The 18,983-nt window shown below is 36.6% G+C and overlaps 1 protein-coding gene across 1 annotated transcript in view; it reads right to left on the bottom strand.

The window, feature by feature from the left end:
- Nucleotides 1-18,983, bottom strand: part of efnb1 (ephrin-B1) — an 85,805-nt gene that overhangs the window by 12,876 nt on the left and 53,946 nt on the right. Inside the window, exon 3 of the mRNA XM_088596800.1 lies at nt 123-215. Within this exon, the coding sequence (XP_088452926.1) occupies nt 123-215 (93 nt within the window). The remainder of the gene's footprint in view (nt 1-122; nt 216-18,983) is intronic.

The raw sequence follows: 18,983 nt of genomic DNA on the forward strand, positions 1-18,983 counted from the left end.
TTGAAAATTACAGGGTCCTGTGACTTTCTCATTCATTACACCACTTCTATCAACCCAGACAACTATTTTGATATTAACAAGAATAATAAGTACATGATAAGTGTACAATGAAATTGACTTACCCTGTCCAACTTTCATGATAATCTTCATTGAACGAGTGTTACAGACGCCACCTTCCCTGTTTTCAAGCCCTTCAAGGGTTCCATTGGATGTGGCTGTAACGAAATATATTATCCTCATATCAGTGACTGCTTATAGAAGTTATTACAACCATAGATCAATACTGTGAGTTATAGAATACATTACCAATGAAGAAGGAAAAGAGAAACATTAGATTGATTGTTATAAAAGGCTATAACAGCAGTTCTTGTAAACCAACATTTATAGAAGTCGCTTTGAATCCATTTTTCACTAAACACAATTTAACCAACTCTCTGCTAAAGCCTCTCAGGAAACATTTATTTAATAAGTTAAATCTGCCTGCTTTTTCTGCAGGTGGCTTTCATCAACCCACGCTGGCACTGAGGTTTCACTGTCAAGAATTTTAGAGTGAAACTGGAATAAAAGACAAGTTTTTATACACGTTTAAAGGCAGAGAAATAGCAAACATGAACGATAAAAAGTATACAAAGGCCTCTCAGCTTACAAAGAAATTGCTTCTGATTGTAATCTCATCCCATGGGAATGTGGCAACTTTAGAACTGTTGTTGAAATTAGGCTTTTGGGGAATGAGGTGTATATGTGGCGCAGCTCCTCATTTTCTGTTTGGTAATCACTTTTTTCTCCACTCAAAGCTTAAACTGGGGTTTTGTTCTTCTCCTTTGCTCAAGGAATTTACAAAGCATTTGGCAAGGCAAATTATGCCAGCAACAATTATAGCGAGCTGCAAATGCCTGGAGCTTAACTTTCTCTTTCTGAATGCCCTGTAATTAGCGACTGGGTGGCACAGTAGGCTAAAACCCTTATCTTGGGGGGCTTGTCTTCAAATCAGGCTCTATTGAAGAGGGAGAAGGGCCTGCTACTCTCCTGTCAGCTCTGCCTCATGAAAGCTCAAGTCACAGACAATGTGGCACAACCAGCAGGCTATTCTGAGCTGCAAAAAAATGACCTAGATTGAATAAGTATTGGGGTTTAAATAATACGCTCAACTCCAGACATGAGGGGCGTCTCCACGCCAGCAAGAGCTGCAGCTCATTCGCTCTCTTCTTTTCAGGCAAGCTCCATGGGTATTTTCACCTCCAACCCCTTCGTTTTCCCATCCTTTTTTTTTCTTCCTGCACTCGAAGACCGTGTGCCTTATTAACTTGTCCAGATTCCACCCCCATTAAGATGTCGTGACTGAGTACTCATTTAGGAAAGTGGTCAACTAATTAGATCCTACTCCATGAGAATCAAAGCTCTCTCTTTGCAGCTGTAGCACAATGGCAGGGAACTATGAGAACAAAACTCTGTGCAGAGGGAGAGGTATCAGAGAAGATAAGTGGCTGGAATCTCCACTTCTGAGGCTAGCAGAATAGACCACTTGTTAACCTTGTGTTTCTTTTTATTTATTTTTCCCTCTATGCACCCCCAACTCCCAGAATTCCTCATTCTGGGCTCTTATTTAATGAAGCTTTCAGAAACATATATTACAAAACAATGCCTTTGAAGAACAAGTGCATTTTACGCCTGCTTTTATACCACTGAAAATAAAGATATTAAAAGATAGATTTTGCATCTCTGAAGACTGTGCATTCTGAAGAAGAACACCATGAATGTGCTGCTGTTTAGGCTTTTAAATATAGTTCATCTAATATTCTTATTCTATATATTTTTTCTAGACAACTTTAATTCTATTATATTTTGTTTTCATGAAAAATACACAATTTATTACTTTGAAATTTAAAACACAAATGCAATTCAAGAATAAAAATACTGTGATTAAATAACAGCACATATGGGGATTTGTGGCTGACAGGATTGTACTGCTGTGAAATGTAAAAACTTCAGAAAAGTCTGTTGTTGTTTTCTGCTATCTCTCACTGGATTTTGTATGTCTACAAACAGGCATTAAATGTAACAAATCATTATTGGAACCAATAGTATTCAGTATATAAACAAAAATCCAAATACATTATCTGAAATATACATATTATGTTGCTATGTTGTGACTTTGTATAATGTTAGAAACATCGCCATCTACAACGACTTTTAATTTTGTACATAGTCAATTAATTCGTGTGTGTATGTTCTAAATCACAAATTTTCTCGGATGACCCTAACAAATTATGATTATATAAAGAGGACTTTTTCTATCTGCCAGCAACACTTTTCATCCTGTTTAAAAACACTAGAAGTATCTGATTTGAGAATCTACATTGCAGTCTGGTTTACGTAAATCTCCAACCCAAATAGATTTTTACTTTGAGGACCTTATCCACAACCTAATCATAATGAACATAAGGCTTGTTTGCCCCTACTTGTCCCCAAATCGGTTAAAAAAGTGAATTTGTTCCAGGATTGAAAATTGCCAGAAAGCAGACTCCCTGTCTGCTGCTTGAACTGTGAACATAAATATTCTTCTGGTGTGGTTTTAATTCAAACGTGTTATTTTGGATGGTGATCAAAGTGTGAATAGTAGCTAACTATTTATTGTGGGAGGTGTCTGTAATGTTTTGGAAACAGGAAGCTCCTGGAACAGGCACTTCCTCACTTCACAATGGGGGGTAATAAACAAAAGACCAAACTTCGCCAATGTTGGTAGCCTCCAAGGATGTCACAAGATACCTCACCTAGTCTATATTCAGTACCTTTTATGGAAGTTTCTCAAAACATGAATATCTGGTCCTGTGAGTCTGTGAAAAGCTATCAAATGCAGAACCCAGAAGAACCTCAGCCGGCTGAATGAGTCTTAACCATATATCTCTGGATACCTGGAGCCTTGGAAAAGACGTATTTTGACCGTTCTCATTTTGTTTCAAGGTTTATAGATGCAAACATCCTGACTAACTGGAAAGGCAGATAAAATGTCAAATGATCCACGTTGAAGCAATGAGCTCACTTCAGTCAGGATCACCTGAATGACCTAGTTTTCAAAGACAGAAAAGTAAATATAGAACAGGACTCAGACAGCTGTATGTCTCCAGCAAGTTCTTCACTCTTGTGGATTGCAATGTGACTGCAATTCGCAGTGCAAAAGACAAGTCAAAAAGGGAGGACTAAATCAATGTTAGATTAAAGTAAAAGTGACCTTCACTTGTCTGATGAAGCCGTAAAAGCAAAATTAAAGACTAAATTCATTAGCATATTCTATTCGCCATCAAACTCTTGCATACTTTATGATGGATCCATTGAAATAATCTCTGCTATTTCCCCTCTGTAAATGGATATAAAATAATAAGGCATAATTCACTCTCTCTTTGTGCGATTGTTTTCCATTTCATCATTGTTAAACGGGGAACACACGTGCAGAAAGTGATGAATAGAATGAGATCTTTTATTATTTTATGGCATCCACCAAAAAACAAAAATCAATAGCTGAGAGCAATTACCCACAGAACAAATCATGTTTCAGTTTGCCCAATGGATCCTTAACGGTCTATTAGCAGACAGGCGGGTGTTGAGTGGGAGTGGGTCTGCTGCCTGAATGATGTCACCACTATTAAGATGCATCGTTCTGGGAAAAGTGCCAGGCTCTGGCCGAGCTGCCATGCACAAAGTGAGAGCGGCACGGTACTAGAAAGCAGCAGGACAATTCAAGATGACTCTATTCAATCAGGCCTCTGTATACACAGGGACCTAGAAGCCTCGTGGTTTTTTTCTGCTCTCATTAATTAGACATCTTCAATCCAAAGACATAAAAGGAATTTCCTGTCTATTTTAAAAGAAGACAAGCAAGGGCGAACAAGCCTATGTTACTAATCAACAATTTAATCTCATTTCTCAATTCGCATTCTGCTTTACTTTATCATGTCTTTTGTGTATGCACTTGTGTTTTAGCACAAGTCTAGAACCAACTTGTATCCCAGAGACTGTTCTTCAATTTAAAAAACAATGCTAAAAGGAAATACTAAATCTTTAATTTTGAATTTAAAAACTCTTGTAAAATGTGTATTCTGTCAACCTAATGATACAGTAATAGAGGAAAGGAAGCATACCAGTCTTCGCTAAGCTCAGACATTCCTCCCTACCACCACAAAGGGCAGCTTTGAACCAGCAACCATCTTTGACACAGGATATGAAACAAGTCTAAGGAGAAATTCAGTAGTGTCCCATCTCTCCACGCCTGCCGTAACTGGCTGTGCAGCAAATATAAAGAGGATCCCGTTTCAAAAACAACAAGGGCCGAGGCTCTAAGATAGGCGCTTGCTGCTAGCCTCTGCCTGGGTAACACTGAGCTCTTTTGTTCACCTAGATAAACAGCAACTTTGACATACCTAACAACCACATGCACAGCTGAAGTCCAGGGCCTCAACTTCCCATTAGCTATTGTTTCAAAAGAAAACTCAGACTCAAATGCAGTTCTTGTGAGAAGCAGCAGATGCTATAAACAGGGCTTTAACAGATAGACAGATGTCTGAATACTTCTTTTCAAGTTGATTTTTGGGGAGATCTGTGTACTGTATTTGTGTAATAGAAAGAGAAGAGTATTACAGGTTAATGTAGTGTGTAGTATCCTTTACAAGGATTGAGTTAAACCATGCAATTTATGGATAATCCAGTAAGGCTGCAGTACACTTTATAGTGTATTAATGTTGCAAAAAGCAATTCTAATCCTATATGCGCTTTACTAAGTTTTTATGGGAGACAAAAACAAAGTTTAGGATTAGGATAATCATATTCAAAATTACGTTCAAAAATATTTTTAAGGCTTTTTTATACACCAATTATCCTAATTATTACAAAATGAATGACATTTTAATACGGAATCTACATTTTGACTGATGTGTTATTTTCCTCTCGTATGTTAATGCAGATACAGTACCTTGGGGGAAAGGCAAACTGTCTTTTGTTTTCATTGTTGCTTTGGTATAAAAATACATCCTTCCACGAAGATTGTTTTAAGGTTTAAAATTTCTTCACCATCTGCTTTGGGTTGGAATTTTAATTCTCCCCTTTAACCCAGTCCAATGCAATGTGGCCCCAGGGTGCAACATGTTGAGGGAAGTGTGTTTCTAAGACTCAGGCAGTGTTATTAGGTGTCAAGCATAAAAAACAACCAGGTTATCTATGTGTTGTTCATTTTGGCTGTCAGCATTTTAATGTCTAGTTTTAACTCATTTGTAAAACTAGTCCTTTAAAACTGTTACAGTTGGTTTACAAAGATACAATTCATTGGGCATTATTTATGATGAAGGATGAAGGCTTATTAGCACTTTACTCCAGTACAACACAAACATAAACAATCGACTGGTATGGACTGAATATGGGCCTCCAGAGCCAAAGGAACTTCAAATACTTCTGTGTTTTTCCCCCGTGCACTACTAAGTTTCAATAAGGAAGCTTGCTGCACTTGTTAAAGTTCAGGCACTCACTTAACAGCTTGTTAAGCCTCACACTACTGAAAACTAGGCAGCAAATACCTTTGCCAAGCTCAATAGGAAAGTAGCAGTCCAACCAATGCCAGCTGGATCTTGATTTTCTTTTCAGACATTCTCATGAAGAGTACTATGATATGTGGCAAGCGACTACCGTGTCAGGAAAAGAGTGGCCGTAACAGGGAAGAAAAAAGAAAAGGAAAAGAAGTATCTCTGTTTCATTAATAATGTGCACAAATGAAGCTTGCACTGGAAAAAGTACAAGGTCTCTGCAAGTAATTAATTGCCCCTGAATAAAAGCACAGCAGACTTAATTGTGAGGCTCTGAGGGATTTTTGTGTGATGATTTAAAAATAAAAAAACAGCAGTTTTCCACTTACATCTTAGCACCTTTAATTAAGTCAAACATGTTCTCTCCTGATCAGGGTCTGTGTTCCAAGCAGACATGCCCAAACAGAGAAACATCTTCTTGCAACCAAGAACCTCTATGCTTCAGTAAAAATATGTGGGTTCTTTAGGCAAAAGTATTCCAAAATCTGGGAAACATAAAATCAAAATACTCATTAAGTTTCAGAGACAGAATATAAGTCTGAAGCTGGGATAATTTATTTTGGGCTTCTGAAACAAAAATTTAATGCTCTCTGCTGACATAATTTCCTGTGGTTTCTCCTAATTTAAACTCCTAAATGGAAACTGAAATCTCTCCTGTATCCAGCTCCATTTATTGATGACGCTCCAGTTGTCTTTCTTTTCTGTCAGTTCTGATAATGCATTCTGAAAGGAATCTTCCTTGAATATGTTATGAATTATAGATCTCAGAATCTGTTTACTGTGAGTACAGAAAGAAAAATACACATCTTTGTGCATACTATTTCACAGCAAAAAATTTTACATTAGCAAACTCATGTGCCCACATTCAAAAGTATATTTAAGGACCTAGCTTAAAATGAGAAAAAAAAAACAGATTAATTATTTATGCTCCGCTCCCTAAATAGCACTTACACTTGAACTAATCTGTAGTATTTTATTCTATATTTTAATTTTCTTTAGTATAGAATGTGAGAAGCAGAAGAATAATCAGTTGAAAAATCAAAAAGAAAACATGCAGCCCCTGTATCTTATACTCTGGTGAGCTGTTGAATAAATATACTCCGCATTGAACTCTGTAGACATTCTATATTAATAGCCAAAAAAATCCACTCTTACAACAGGAATCAACAGACAAGATCATATTGGTTTTCACAGCTTTGCTGATTATGTTTATTTTTTTCTCTTTCTCTCAGTGCAAGTCCCTTTTCCATTGATCTGTCCTGAAAAAGTCAATAGCACAGTTTTAAAGTTTATTATCTTCCTAACAACCCAATAAAACAAATGTGAGTTATTGGGCAGAAACTGAAAGCAACCTCTAGGTAAGGGTAAAGACTGCAAAGTAACAGTAATGTAATTTCTCAGTTTTAAAATGTTTAATATTGGGAAAGGGCTATCAAGGAACAGCTGCCAAACTTTGATTTAAAAGCACTGTGTTACTTTTAAAAACCAACAAAAATTTAAATGAGTAAATGAGTTATTTTAAAGCACCTTGGGACTCAGTAATATAAAATGCAAATTAGCAATGAAGTTTAAGCATGTTTTACGCAAAAACGTCATGCAGCACAAAGACGTCCAATCATATTCTGAATTTAAATACACAATTTTAAAACTTATGTTGCAAGTGTTGGTTATGTAGCGCTGCGATTCTTGTCATAACCATTGGTACTAGCAACCACTGGTGTCAATTATATCAAAAATATAATTCAAATGAATTCATTTTCTTAAGTACTTAGATACATTTGGAAAAGTATGAAATCCTTGCAGCTACACAACATCTTACGCATTTCAATTAGAGTAAATTTGTTGTCGGAGTGCCTACATAGGCATTTGCATTCTATTTCAGTGACCTACAGTGACCTGTTCACCTTAACCTTCAGACAAAACAGTAAGGCCTGCTATAATGCAAAAAAAAACCTAAAAAACAAGCTATGAGCAAAGGACTTGAGAAAAAAATCCTGATAAGAGACAAAGCTTAAGCAGACAGGTTTTCATCTCTATGCTAAACCTCGGACATGCCCGAACAACAATTTTGTACCATCTCGATAGTGTTTCTCAACACCTAGACGAACATGCAAATAAACTGAGACAAAAGCAGCTGCTACCAGAAACCACTGGGGCCCTTCAATTCTGGTTTTAATATTTACTTACTAGTCAAGAAAATTAACTGAATATTCTGAAACCCATTCACTAATTGAATGAAGTGTAGGCCCAGACTAGAATTTAGCCAAGATACCAGGGTTAACACCTTGGTTTTACAAACAGTGCCATGGGATCTCTAGTGACTAAGCAGTCAGGACCTCAGTTTAACATCTCATCTGAAGAACACAAGTGTTCTTCAGATGACTGACTTGTAAGTCACTTATACATGTCCCCTCTCACCACACAGAAGAATGCCAATTACTAGTTTTCCACCTGGAACCTGGCTTTTACTGGTGTACAAATTTTAATTGCTAATGAAAATAAAAAGGCAGTCTTCTTAGTCCATTCAAAAAAGTAAATTTTATATCTGTTAGCTTCCGGCGATTTTTTTGTCTCTCAATTCTCCTTTTGTACTTTTGGTCATTTCTTTACAACCTATAATAAACAAAAGACAAAACATAGCAGAATACAAAGCATCTAAGACTTTCAGTGCATGGTGGATTCTGCTGTACCCACAGAATGGCGCCCTGGGTATTCAAGTATTTTAAAGCCCTGTGAAAGTTAGACAAAAAAGCAAGTCATTAAATTCCATTGTTTTAAGACATTTGTCTAGACAGAACTCATTCCAGCTTGTGTCCCTTCACATTTTAGAGTGTTAAGCCAAAAATTAGAGAAAATCTTTATTTTAAGGCAGGCAAAAAAAACATTTTCAAAAAATAAAAATAAAACAATAAAGAAATGTTTTCCTAGAACATTCTTTCCCACCCAAGTTATACTACACCACATGGCCATATGCCTTTATCAGGTATGCAAGAAAACTGGACTGGATTTACCCTAAGGTGAATAATAATATAATATTAATATAAAAGGGCGAATACTTGGGATGAAATACAGAATGCTATATTCATCCAAAGAAGCTTAAGTCAAGAGATTCTGTGACCTATTAAGAAATACAAAATCTGCCTAACCTTAACTGTTAGAATTGGAACTCATATAGATTACATGAATTAAAGATGTGTTAAGGGGAGTATACATGCAAATATGTTTCACAAATATTTAAAATACATTCAAAGGTGAAAACAAGTCACCTGTTGTTTGATGTTGGTTAGTAGGCATAAGCCTTGTGTGTGTATGTGTTTTAGGGGAAGGCTCCTGGCTTTAGTAGAGAGGGAAGGATTTTCCACTCCATGACTGCCCCATCAGATCAGAAACAGTTGTCCAGCCTGCTGCCAAATTAAGCTGAAGGGTTGGTGCTGGGATTTCATTGCTGCCGGGAGATTAAAGCTGACTTCAGCTCCAGCAATGATATTAAGGGCGACCTTTAAATCCTGAGAGCCAGCTGCACCATGGGAGCTAGGAGCCGCAAAACTGTGGGAGGGCACGTTAAGGCCCAATTCTGTCCCAAGTGATGAAGAATACATTTGAGAGCCCAGAAACAGGAAAGTGTGTGAAACCTCTGACTGAAGGGAGTTTACCTCAGTTCTTATAGATATATCTTATGAGAGGCTTGCTTTTTCAAGGAAGGTTGTTAGCTGGTTATAAGTATGCCCTACGAAGCATACCTCTTATTTTTGTCACAGATATTTCTATTTTTTTCTGTTGATTTTACTCTGATCAAAAATGAAAGCATTCTATATGATTTTAGTCACCATGAGTCAGAAATCCGCTTTTTAACCTACTCCAGAGACTCAGATAAGGTAAATAAGCACCACTGAATCCTCTACCATTCCCTAAGAATGAATGATGAAGAATGTCCGGGGAGTTTGGGATAGTTATTTATCTGTCTCAGAATTAAACAGAAGCCCTAAGTGTTTCTGACATGCAATGAAAGATATATATTTTGTAGATTGTCTGGCCTTCATTCCTGTCCACCCCTATTTCATCATTCTGAATGCTGGAAGACAAGTTTCATAAATAAGTTATGAGTAAAAAATAGGAAAATATGGATCATTTTTCCCCCTGTCACCTTTACATTTTGAATTTTTTAACACAAAGCCTGCTGATCTCCAGAGCCAAACCATTGAAAAAGTATAGCAAAATCTGACATCCAGTATACTTAGTGACAAATCAAATTAATGTAACCACAATGCAAAAGTGTATGAACTTTTTCTTTTTGTTTGGTATGTGAGGTGAGGCATCAAACTGAGACCCTGTGGCTTTTCTATTGTACAACTTTAGTCAATACAGTAAAAGAAGGCTTGAACCTGATTGGCTCACTCTTGACTATTGTTAAACTGAAACTAAAGGCATTATACTCTGGAATGACAGAAGAGACACTGACTGCCCTTTCCAAATGATCCTCCTTTGGGATTTTCCAACAGACTGGGAGTATTTTATTTCTTCCTGAGGAAACACTGTGGAGAATACATAAGCAAAGCAACAGGGACTGCAGGGAATTTATTGGCAAGCTAAATTCTGGGAACAAATATTTGTTACAAGCTCCTCCTGAAGGGCACTAGTTCTTGAAGGGCACTAGTTGTAGCTCATAGGTGAACAGTCAGAAGCACATAGGGAGTTCCAAAAACTAAAAAAAAAACAATATATATTAATAATATATTAAGTATTATTTTTAACAGCTCCTCCCACACAAACAAGTCTAATTTGTTAGATAGGCAATTGCCCTATTCTGTTGTTATAATATAATGTTTCCAAGGGAGTGGCATCAAAGATAAAGAGAAATGCACCTGAAACATCCTCAAGGTTAACAGACAGAAAGAGCGACAGATAAAATAACAATCTGGCATTAAGATATATTTTTTCATCATACATTATTCATGATTTTGGAAACTGCAAATCTAACGGACTATTTCATTCTCTTTATTGAACATTTTGTAATTCACTTAATTTTGACATAAATTAGCAAAGGTGACCCACATTCCTTAAATGTTTCATGTTTTGATTTAAGTCTTTTAAATAAGTTCCATCTTTGATTACAAGCTAAGCAAAAACAGTAATAAATAAACGCCCTGTGGTACTCAGACATAATGGAACTGCCAGTGAGTTTTCAAACCTTACAGTGTTAAGAGAGTAAGACCAAAATTGCTGGTAGTTGTCTTATTTTGCCGCAGTACATATGGGTTCATTTAGAAGAAAAATAATCTGCATGACCCCCCTGCGGCATATAAAAAACCAAGTGACCAAATACTTTTATCCTTGGTGTTTGGCTTTCTTATACAGTGTGATTGTAAAGTGATTCAATCAGCTTTAAAAAGAGTATCTTAGTAAGTGTTCTCTATATCTCTGTAAGTGGCATATTTTTCCACTGATGTTCACGAGCCCATGATCCTAGTTGTGTACTTTGTAATTTCAAGTAAACTAGATGAGCAATTACAGAGATATTCTACTTGTATGTAATCGGAAGACTTAACAGCCACCCTGTATATAATTTATATTTTTCAAGCAATTCATTTTAATTTGATTACTTTGAGAAATACCATGACTGTTTTTTAAAAAATACCACAGCCATAATGACCGTAGAAACTGCTGTTTCTATCTTGCAGTTTAGACATTGTGATTAAGTCTACATTAAAGTGCCTTTTCTAGCTTTTGTTTATTAACTTTTTGTGTAAAAGAATGTAAAGCATTTAAGAAATTAAAGTAATTTTTCCTCAGGAGCCTGTGTGTGGCATCACTGTTAGTCAAAATATGAATCTTAGATTTTTTTTTCCATTCCTCAGGCTATTTAGATATGCCTTCACACATGAAGCCTTTAAATAATTGTTAAATTAATGTTTTTCTGTCTCCCTCCACAGAGGTTGAAAAAGTATTTGAGAGAGACTATAACCTTAACTTGAAAATGTAATTGCTACCATGGTAAGTGCTGTTTTACAAAACAGCCTGTAGCATTAGGCCAATCTTTCGCATAGTTGCACATACAGAAAATAAAACCTTTAATTAAAGGTGTTCATACCTCCTTGTAGATTACCTTTATGCTGTTTTTGAGTCCTGCTTCTAAGGACTAACTGCAATTAAAATATAAGCAGCAACTGTAAAACATTTGTTATAATTTTGAGGTGATCAGTTTATATTTAGTTTGTGGATGTTTTGGTACTTAGAACATAGAAATATACATACTTATATTCATGTATATACATATATATATAAGTTGTATGGACTGAATTTTTTCTTATGCTTTAAGTGAAACATTTTATGAATGGTCTCGAGGACCCAATGAACATAATTAAAAATTTGCAACTGGACTTGACTGCACAACATTTCTCTCTTTCAGGAGGATCAGCAATTTAACAATATTAATGTGTTGCTTTACTGATTTGGTTTGAATTCCTGTTTAGTTTGACATTTGCAGATTCCTTTCTCCGTTAAATACATTCTGTCAATAAGAAAACTTAAAAGAACTACTGAAAATTTATTTCATAGCAGGTTAATCTCATCAATAAATGTTGAAAAATCTAAAGTGGTATATCCTGTATAAAACAGACATATTAAGATTGACTTTGAAGTATTTTGAGTGTTTTCTGTGGAAATATTAATTCAGTTAATTCTAAATAATCCTAAAAACAGAACAATTCTAAGAGATTACTAAGAGACATACACAAGAGACTTTCCTAAATTCAGTATAAATGCATCAATTGGATCTTGAGAACATGTTCTGCAGTAGAAGGAGACTACTACAACCTTTCATTTCAGATTTGTTTTTCCACGGGAAAAATGTGTCTGCGTTTTGCTTCTAGTGGTGCGTAACAATAGTATTTTGGGGAAAAAAACATAAAAATGTGTTCTTGCCTTCCATCAGTGCAATGTGTGAAATGTTGACAGAGCAGCAGCACAATGTTGCTATAGAACATGAGTGCATTCAGTGTAACAGGGCACATTTGGTAGTTTCTTAAGGTGACACAACCCTCTAGAATTGAAAGGCATTTCAAACCCTCTGGGTCACAAAGGTGGTGTCTTTTGGATTACCAGATTTGTTCATCTGTCTATATGCTTTGCAGCTTTGGGGGGAAGGGGAGATTCCTGAAAGATGGCAGATCAAATCCCATCTAGGAATAAACTGAACACATGACGTGATTTCTTAAAAGAAAATTACTGCAACTAGAAAGCTAGCAGACAAAAGATTATAAACCAGGACTAAGCAAAAGACCAACTAAAGGTTTATTCCATGCTGAAAAGAGAAAAGAAACACAACGTTTTGGCTGTGGAGCCTTCTTCTGGCGTCATCCCAGGGCTCCACAGCCATAACGTTGTGTTTCTTTTCTTCTCTTTTCAGCATGGAATAAACCTTTACTTGTTCCTTTGCAGCCTACGCCTGCTGACGCAGCTCCCTACTTGAACTACTAGGCAAAAGGCATTTTGTTACATCTGACAGCAGCATTACCATGTTGCAATCTCATAAACTAAGTGAGGTTGTATCTGGTCAGTAGAGGAATGGAAGATCATTAAGGGAAACTAGGTTGCTGCTGTGCATGAGGTTTGTGGACCAGTATGTGACACTCTTCAATCTGGAACAGAACTTCTATACCAATGCCCCAGTGTGGTGTCAGGGGACACTGTGCTGGAGGAGATGCCATGTTTCAGGTGAGATGTAAAACCAAGGTCCGACCACACATGGTCATGAAAGATAACATGAAACTAAGAACTGCACTTCAGTGGTGGATGAAGTGGCCAACTTCCTATATGTAAAGCACCTCGGCATCCTTTGGGATCAAAATGTACTATGTAAATGCAAGGAACTATTATTATAACCAACATCATCATTAATATAATATAATATTTAATGGAACAAGTAAAAGTGCTGACACAGCTACCCACCTGATATTTAATGTATACATTCTTGTGTATGCCATCAAGTTTCAAATACAAAAGGGCAAATGTGTATTGTCAACTGCATTTAATACAAAATGTAAACACACTGAAAGAATGGCACATGTTGGATGTTTGTCACAATACTTAAACTTCATTGATTTGAAAGCAGCCTTTTTCCAAAAGTCCACAGAATACTTTGAGCTTTTTTTGTTCTAAAAATACTTGAATGATGTAAACATTTTAATTGTTACTTATGAATGGTAAAAATATGAGATTTCACATACTGTACCTATGATTTGGAGTATGACATTTAAATTGGGGATAAAGTGACTTTTATGATGAATGGAGGGAAATGTCACATCAAGGCTTGATCCTCGCAGGAATCCTACTGAACTAATGGATTTCACTAATTTCTAAAGGCAAATCACAGGCAGAATTGATCAGCCCTCAAATAATAAATATACCACCTTATTTTATATATTTAAAAGTGATTGATGTTTAAATGTTAAAATGTATTTTTAACTTCCCTATGGTAATGTGAGACTGACAGCAATGGAAGTAAACAAAAATAGGAAAAAACACAATAAATGCCAGGAAATTTATGGATGGGCTCGAGCAGCACAATGAGATTTTAGATGAGCAGCACAAGTAGATGGTACCTCAAGGCAAGTTCTATTTTATTGGCAAAAAATGAACTACTTCTATAAAACATTCCAAGGTTGACACAGCTTAAAACATGTAAATACAAAAGGGGTATAATCACAGTACTACCAAGGAAAAAACAGTTTACCTCTTTAAATTTAGTCTATGTGATTTTATAAGTACATATACCTTGGTCTTTGTGTAAAGATTAGTTGATCTGACCTTAGTGGTTGTACTATAATACTTTCTTGATTCTTGAGACTCAATGATTTATACACATTCTTCTTTTTACTGCAGTGAATGTGTGTTTAGTGTACATTACTAATATTTATTTTTTGCTGTTACATGTAAGACCCAATTGGCTTGTTGATAGATTTGAATGCAAAAACATGTTTCTTCATACGTGATGTTTAAGAAAAACTCCATCTTTTGCGACATGTATTCTTTAATCTACTACAAAACTTAACAAAGATGCCTTTCATGTGTGAGAGAATTAACAGCACATACTGCATACTGCTATTCAGAAGCTGAAAAAGTGAATGTGATCCCCCATAACACACCCTGCTTGGCCTCCAAAGGCTCATGAAGTGCCACTCCACATATAGTGCATAACAGCTCAGTAGTCATTTAAACAAGTCCCTAGTGCTCAGCATAAGAGATAGGCTTTGTCATGAACGCACAGCAGAAGAAATTGCATAATGAAGCCTACTCAAATAATTATCTCACTTTTATTCCCATCGTAGCGATTCAAAGTTGTTTGAATAAACATATTCAGCTGTCTTTCTCCACAAATATGGTGAGCTCTGTAGGGAAATGACATCATGGTTGGGGCTACCAAACAGGAAGTCCTTATGTCAATGGTGATCATCAAAGCAGATGGACCAATTACGTCTTCCAATGTTCAAAGCCCAACACTAGTTGCTCCTTGAAACTAGATTATCCTGTCACTAGGCTGAGTATCACTCTCGATACTGAAATCAAGATCACAGCTCTTTTTATGGCTTACTGCAGGCCACCACTAGCCCATCTGTGTTACAAAACCATTGATTTTTTTTTCCATTACCACCTCATTGCTTGATAGCTTGAAGCCATAAAAACAAGGTACAGCCAAACAGTGGGCTAGTAAGAAAGAAGCCAACAACCAAGTCCTAAAGTGCTACTCATGCTCCATGTGTGAACTTCTTTCTGCTTTACTGGCAGTAGCAACATTATATGTGGAGTCTGTTCAAAATATTCTTCTTGCTCCCCACATGGACCACAATTGTTTGGGAAATGAATAATGGATGATGGAATTTGAAAAGAAAAAATGAATCACATAATGGTTTCCTCATGCACATCACCTAACATTGCAAATCTATAACTGCAATTACCTTTTCATAGTAACCTCCTGGCTTCCACAACATTGATAACAATAACAGTTATGAAAAGCTTAAGGATTTTAAAAAACAATGCTTCTTTGTATAGCAGCACTCACAGCAGATTTTCAATGATGTAGTCTTGCCTTGTTAGATCTCAGAAGCTAAGCACAATTGGGCCTGGTTAGTACTGGCATGGGAAACTTATAAGGAAAATCATGTTGCTGCTGTATGTGATACTTTTGAACAAGTAAGTGGCACTATTTCCTTAGGACCAGACTGTTTAAACCAATGCTCCAGTATAGCGATTGGGAACACTGTCCTGTAGGAGTTAACATGCTTCAGTGGGAAGTGAAACTGAGATCCTGACTACATTGTCATTATAGATCCCATAAATCTCTATGCAATATGGGGGTTTTAAGACTAGTTTCTTAGCGAAATTCCATTCTGGGATTGCACAATGTAACCCCTGAAAGATGTCCCTTAATTCAAATGGTGATCTTATAATGTAGTAGAGCTATTGGCACATAATGTCTGCTGCGTGTTACCAAAGGGGGTGCTGCACTTCAGTCCTGGATTCAATGGCTCCTTTCCTATAGGATGATTCCTTTGAAACCCTTTTTTATCAATCATAGAAAAGCACAATGAGATGGTAATAACCATTACCACCATCGTAAAAGAGATGAAGGGTTTAATGAATAACACCCTATATCTTTTATTTATAAGTATTTAGAGACATAAGTGATTTTATACTGATTCACGTTAATAGGAAAGCTTCCTGGCACTCTTGAACTTGGCAGTCACTGCACATTACCCTTGCTTGTTAGTTAGTACAAAATCAAGCTGAATTGCTTTTTGGTACAGAAGGTCTATTGGGGATAGGGAGGGCTTAAAGGACTGGAGGCAGCCTGCTATAATTGGTGCTCAATAAGATGCATTTGTATCAGCATGAAGAAGACAGGATCAAAGACCATGCTCATTACGCTGAATCAAAAAAATTATCACTCGATCCAACCGTACTTTGCAGGGCATGCCACATTTATTCCCCCGGAGAAGAGGGACATCCTCTGTGGATTTCAGAGGCACTGACTGTCCTTTTGGAGAGCTTAATTGTGACTGTCTGCTATAACTAATGCAAGTTAAAAAGGAGCAAGAGCCAACTAACTGCTGCTGCCCACTCAGACTTGTGCTGCCAAATAACATTAACACAGTAATGTCTGTGAATACATAGATGCATCCCACACTCTGGTCAACATTGAAAGCATATTCTAAAAAATCTGTGCTAAAACAGGCCTCCTCCGAACAGCACGATGTTAAAAGCACATACACGCAGCTTTTATTCAGCCCAGCATATCAATAAATGTGGTTTGTAAACCACCATAGAAAAGAACATCATTGTTTTCAAGTCAAGTCCTTTCATTTAATAGGTGAAGCACTGTCTCACTTCTCCACCTCATCTGCTGAGTAGTGGGGTTAATGCCACATAATGCCTGCCAAACATCACCCAGGTGGGTACTGCATTTCAGAGGTGAATGAAATGCAAGAAATGACTAATATTGATTATTAGAATTGAACACCACTTTCCAGACCTCAATGCTCCCCCCACCTCCTCAGTGGTTAGAGTGAGAAGATTGGCAGATCAAGATATAATGCCACAGTGTATTAAACTGCTCTCTGCTCAGTGCATGTCTAGCTAGCAGATAATAACATGATAAGCTTCCTTTGAGATACACCTTTAACCTCTTTTTTACTGAAGTAGTTAACTATTGCTGTTTGGGGATCTCTGCTGTGAGAAAGCATAACCAATAAACACAACTGCAAAGATCACTGCAATGCAATGAAATTTACAGGCTAATGAATGGATGACAAACAGCACTCAAAATCAGACAGTTTTAAAAGATAAACCATGAATATAAACACGAAATGCCTTTCTTCCTTTATCATTGCTAAGAAAAAGTGTGACAAGCCTAAAAACATCATAAAATTCTTTTATCTCTAAAAATCATTCAAATGAAACAGAGACAGACAGAAAAACCTTTGCGTGGATGATTTTTTGGATCAACAGTTCTGGCTTCTCAACTGGTGTCTATTCATTCTATACAGCATATACACAATGCTTGTATGCTTCATAAGATGATCTTATCTTTTCTTAGGGAAAATTTCTATGCTTTAATAGACGGCGACAGCAGGTTTTGCTGTATTATGGTGCTCTATTCAATTTCACTACTCTCCTGCTGAGCTTTCCTAAGCTTGAATGGTTAAAATTTTAGGGTTTTTTCCTCTCTTCTGGATATAAGGGAACAGAAGAGGGAGGCGATGTCTGAACTTTTCCTTATCCTGTCTTTTATCTCCCTAAGAGTTCCATTACAAGCGTGAAATGCTGCTAAATGATTTTCGCTGACTGGACCCTTGCTAAGACCCCTGAGCTTTCAAAGAGGTCAGTTAGATGCAGATAAAAGGATCTGGAGACTGAGTGGACAATGAAAGAGTGAGTCCCTTAGAGGGTTTTTTTCTTTGACAAAAAAAAAAATCTTCTGGCATAAACCCGTAAATGCATTCATGTTTGCAATTAGATTAAAAATCAAAAGCATATGCTATATCCTTATTGTCAGCACAAATAAAACCCAAAGAAAAAAAATATTTTTCTGGAAAATGTACAATAAGTATGCTTCTTCTAACCAAAACACTCATTATGGGAATGTCTGGGAAACCAACAACTTCTCAATAAGATCATAAGAATGACATAGGAAATGCTTTCAGCATTCTTCAAACTTGTGGCAACACGTATTCTTGCAGGTTTAAGCACATAGATTTCCCAATTGTGTCACTTTTCCTCTTAAATGCTTACTACTCTCACACTGCATTGTGCAACACTGGTGGTGGTTGAGAATACTGAATTGAAAGCAGTCCTGTTGGCATTTATATCAAGCTGGAAATAGTTCCAACTATATCTCTGCAGGCAGCACGGAGCACATACTAGTTGCTCAGTATTCCACTTGTACACCAGTTACATCAACTAAAATGTAATCATCGTGATCATCGAGGCTACAATTGCACAATTGAATCTGCAACATATGGTTAGATCACAGTCTGCTGTCTGGTTTGAAAACTAATAAAATTGATGAGGGAAAGCACCAAGATGTGTGTGAGATGTAATGAAATTGATGTCTGGCACCAGTATCAAGTAAAGAACGTATAACAGAAAAAACAGTCTTGGCCCATAGTCTCTGTGCCACCATGTAGCACCTTTCAAAATAAACAATACTTAATTAACAATACTTAAAAGGCTGAGAAATGCACCACAATTTGTTAACTTTACAGTTTCATATATTGCTTCTGAGCACGTGCTCATCAGATCTTGCAGGATTTTACAGAATAAAATAGTGTTTTACAATTGAATACATTTCTTCTACATTTCCACAATTAGGCAATTCTTTTATATCCACCTGATAAATCTTTGTAAGTGCACACTGTAGGA

The sequence above is a fragment of the Lepisosteus platostomus genome, chromosome 10 (assembly GCF_059453375.1).
Source record: "Lepisosteus platostomus isolate fLepPlt1 chromosome 10, fLepPlt1.hap1, whole genome shotgun sequence".
Lineage (NCBI taxonomy): Eukaryota > Metazoa > Chordata > Actinopteri > Semionotiformes > Lepisosteidae > Lepisosteus > Lepisosteus platostomus.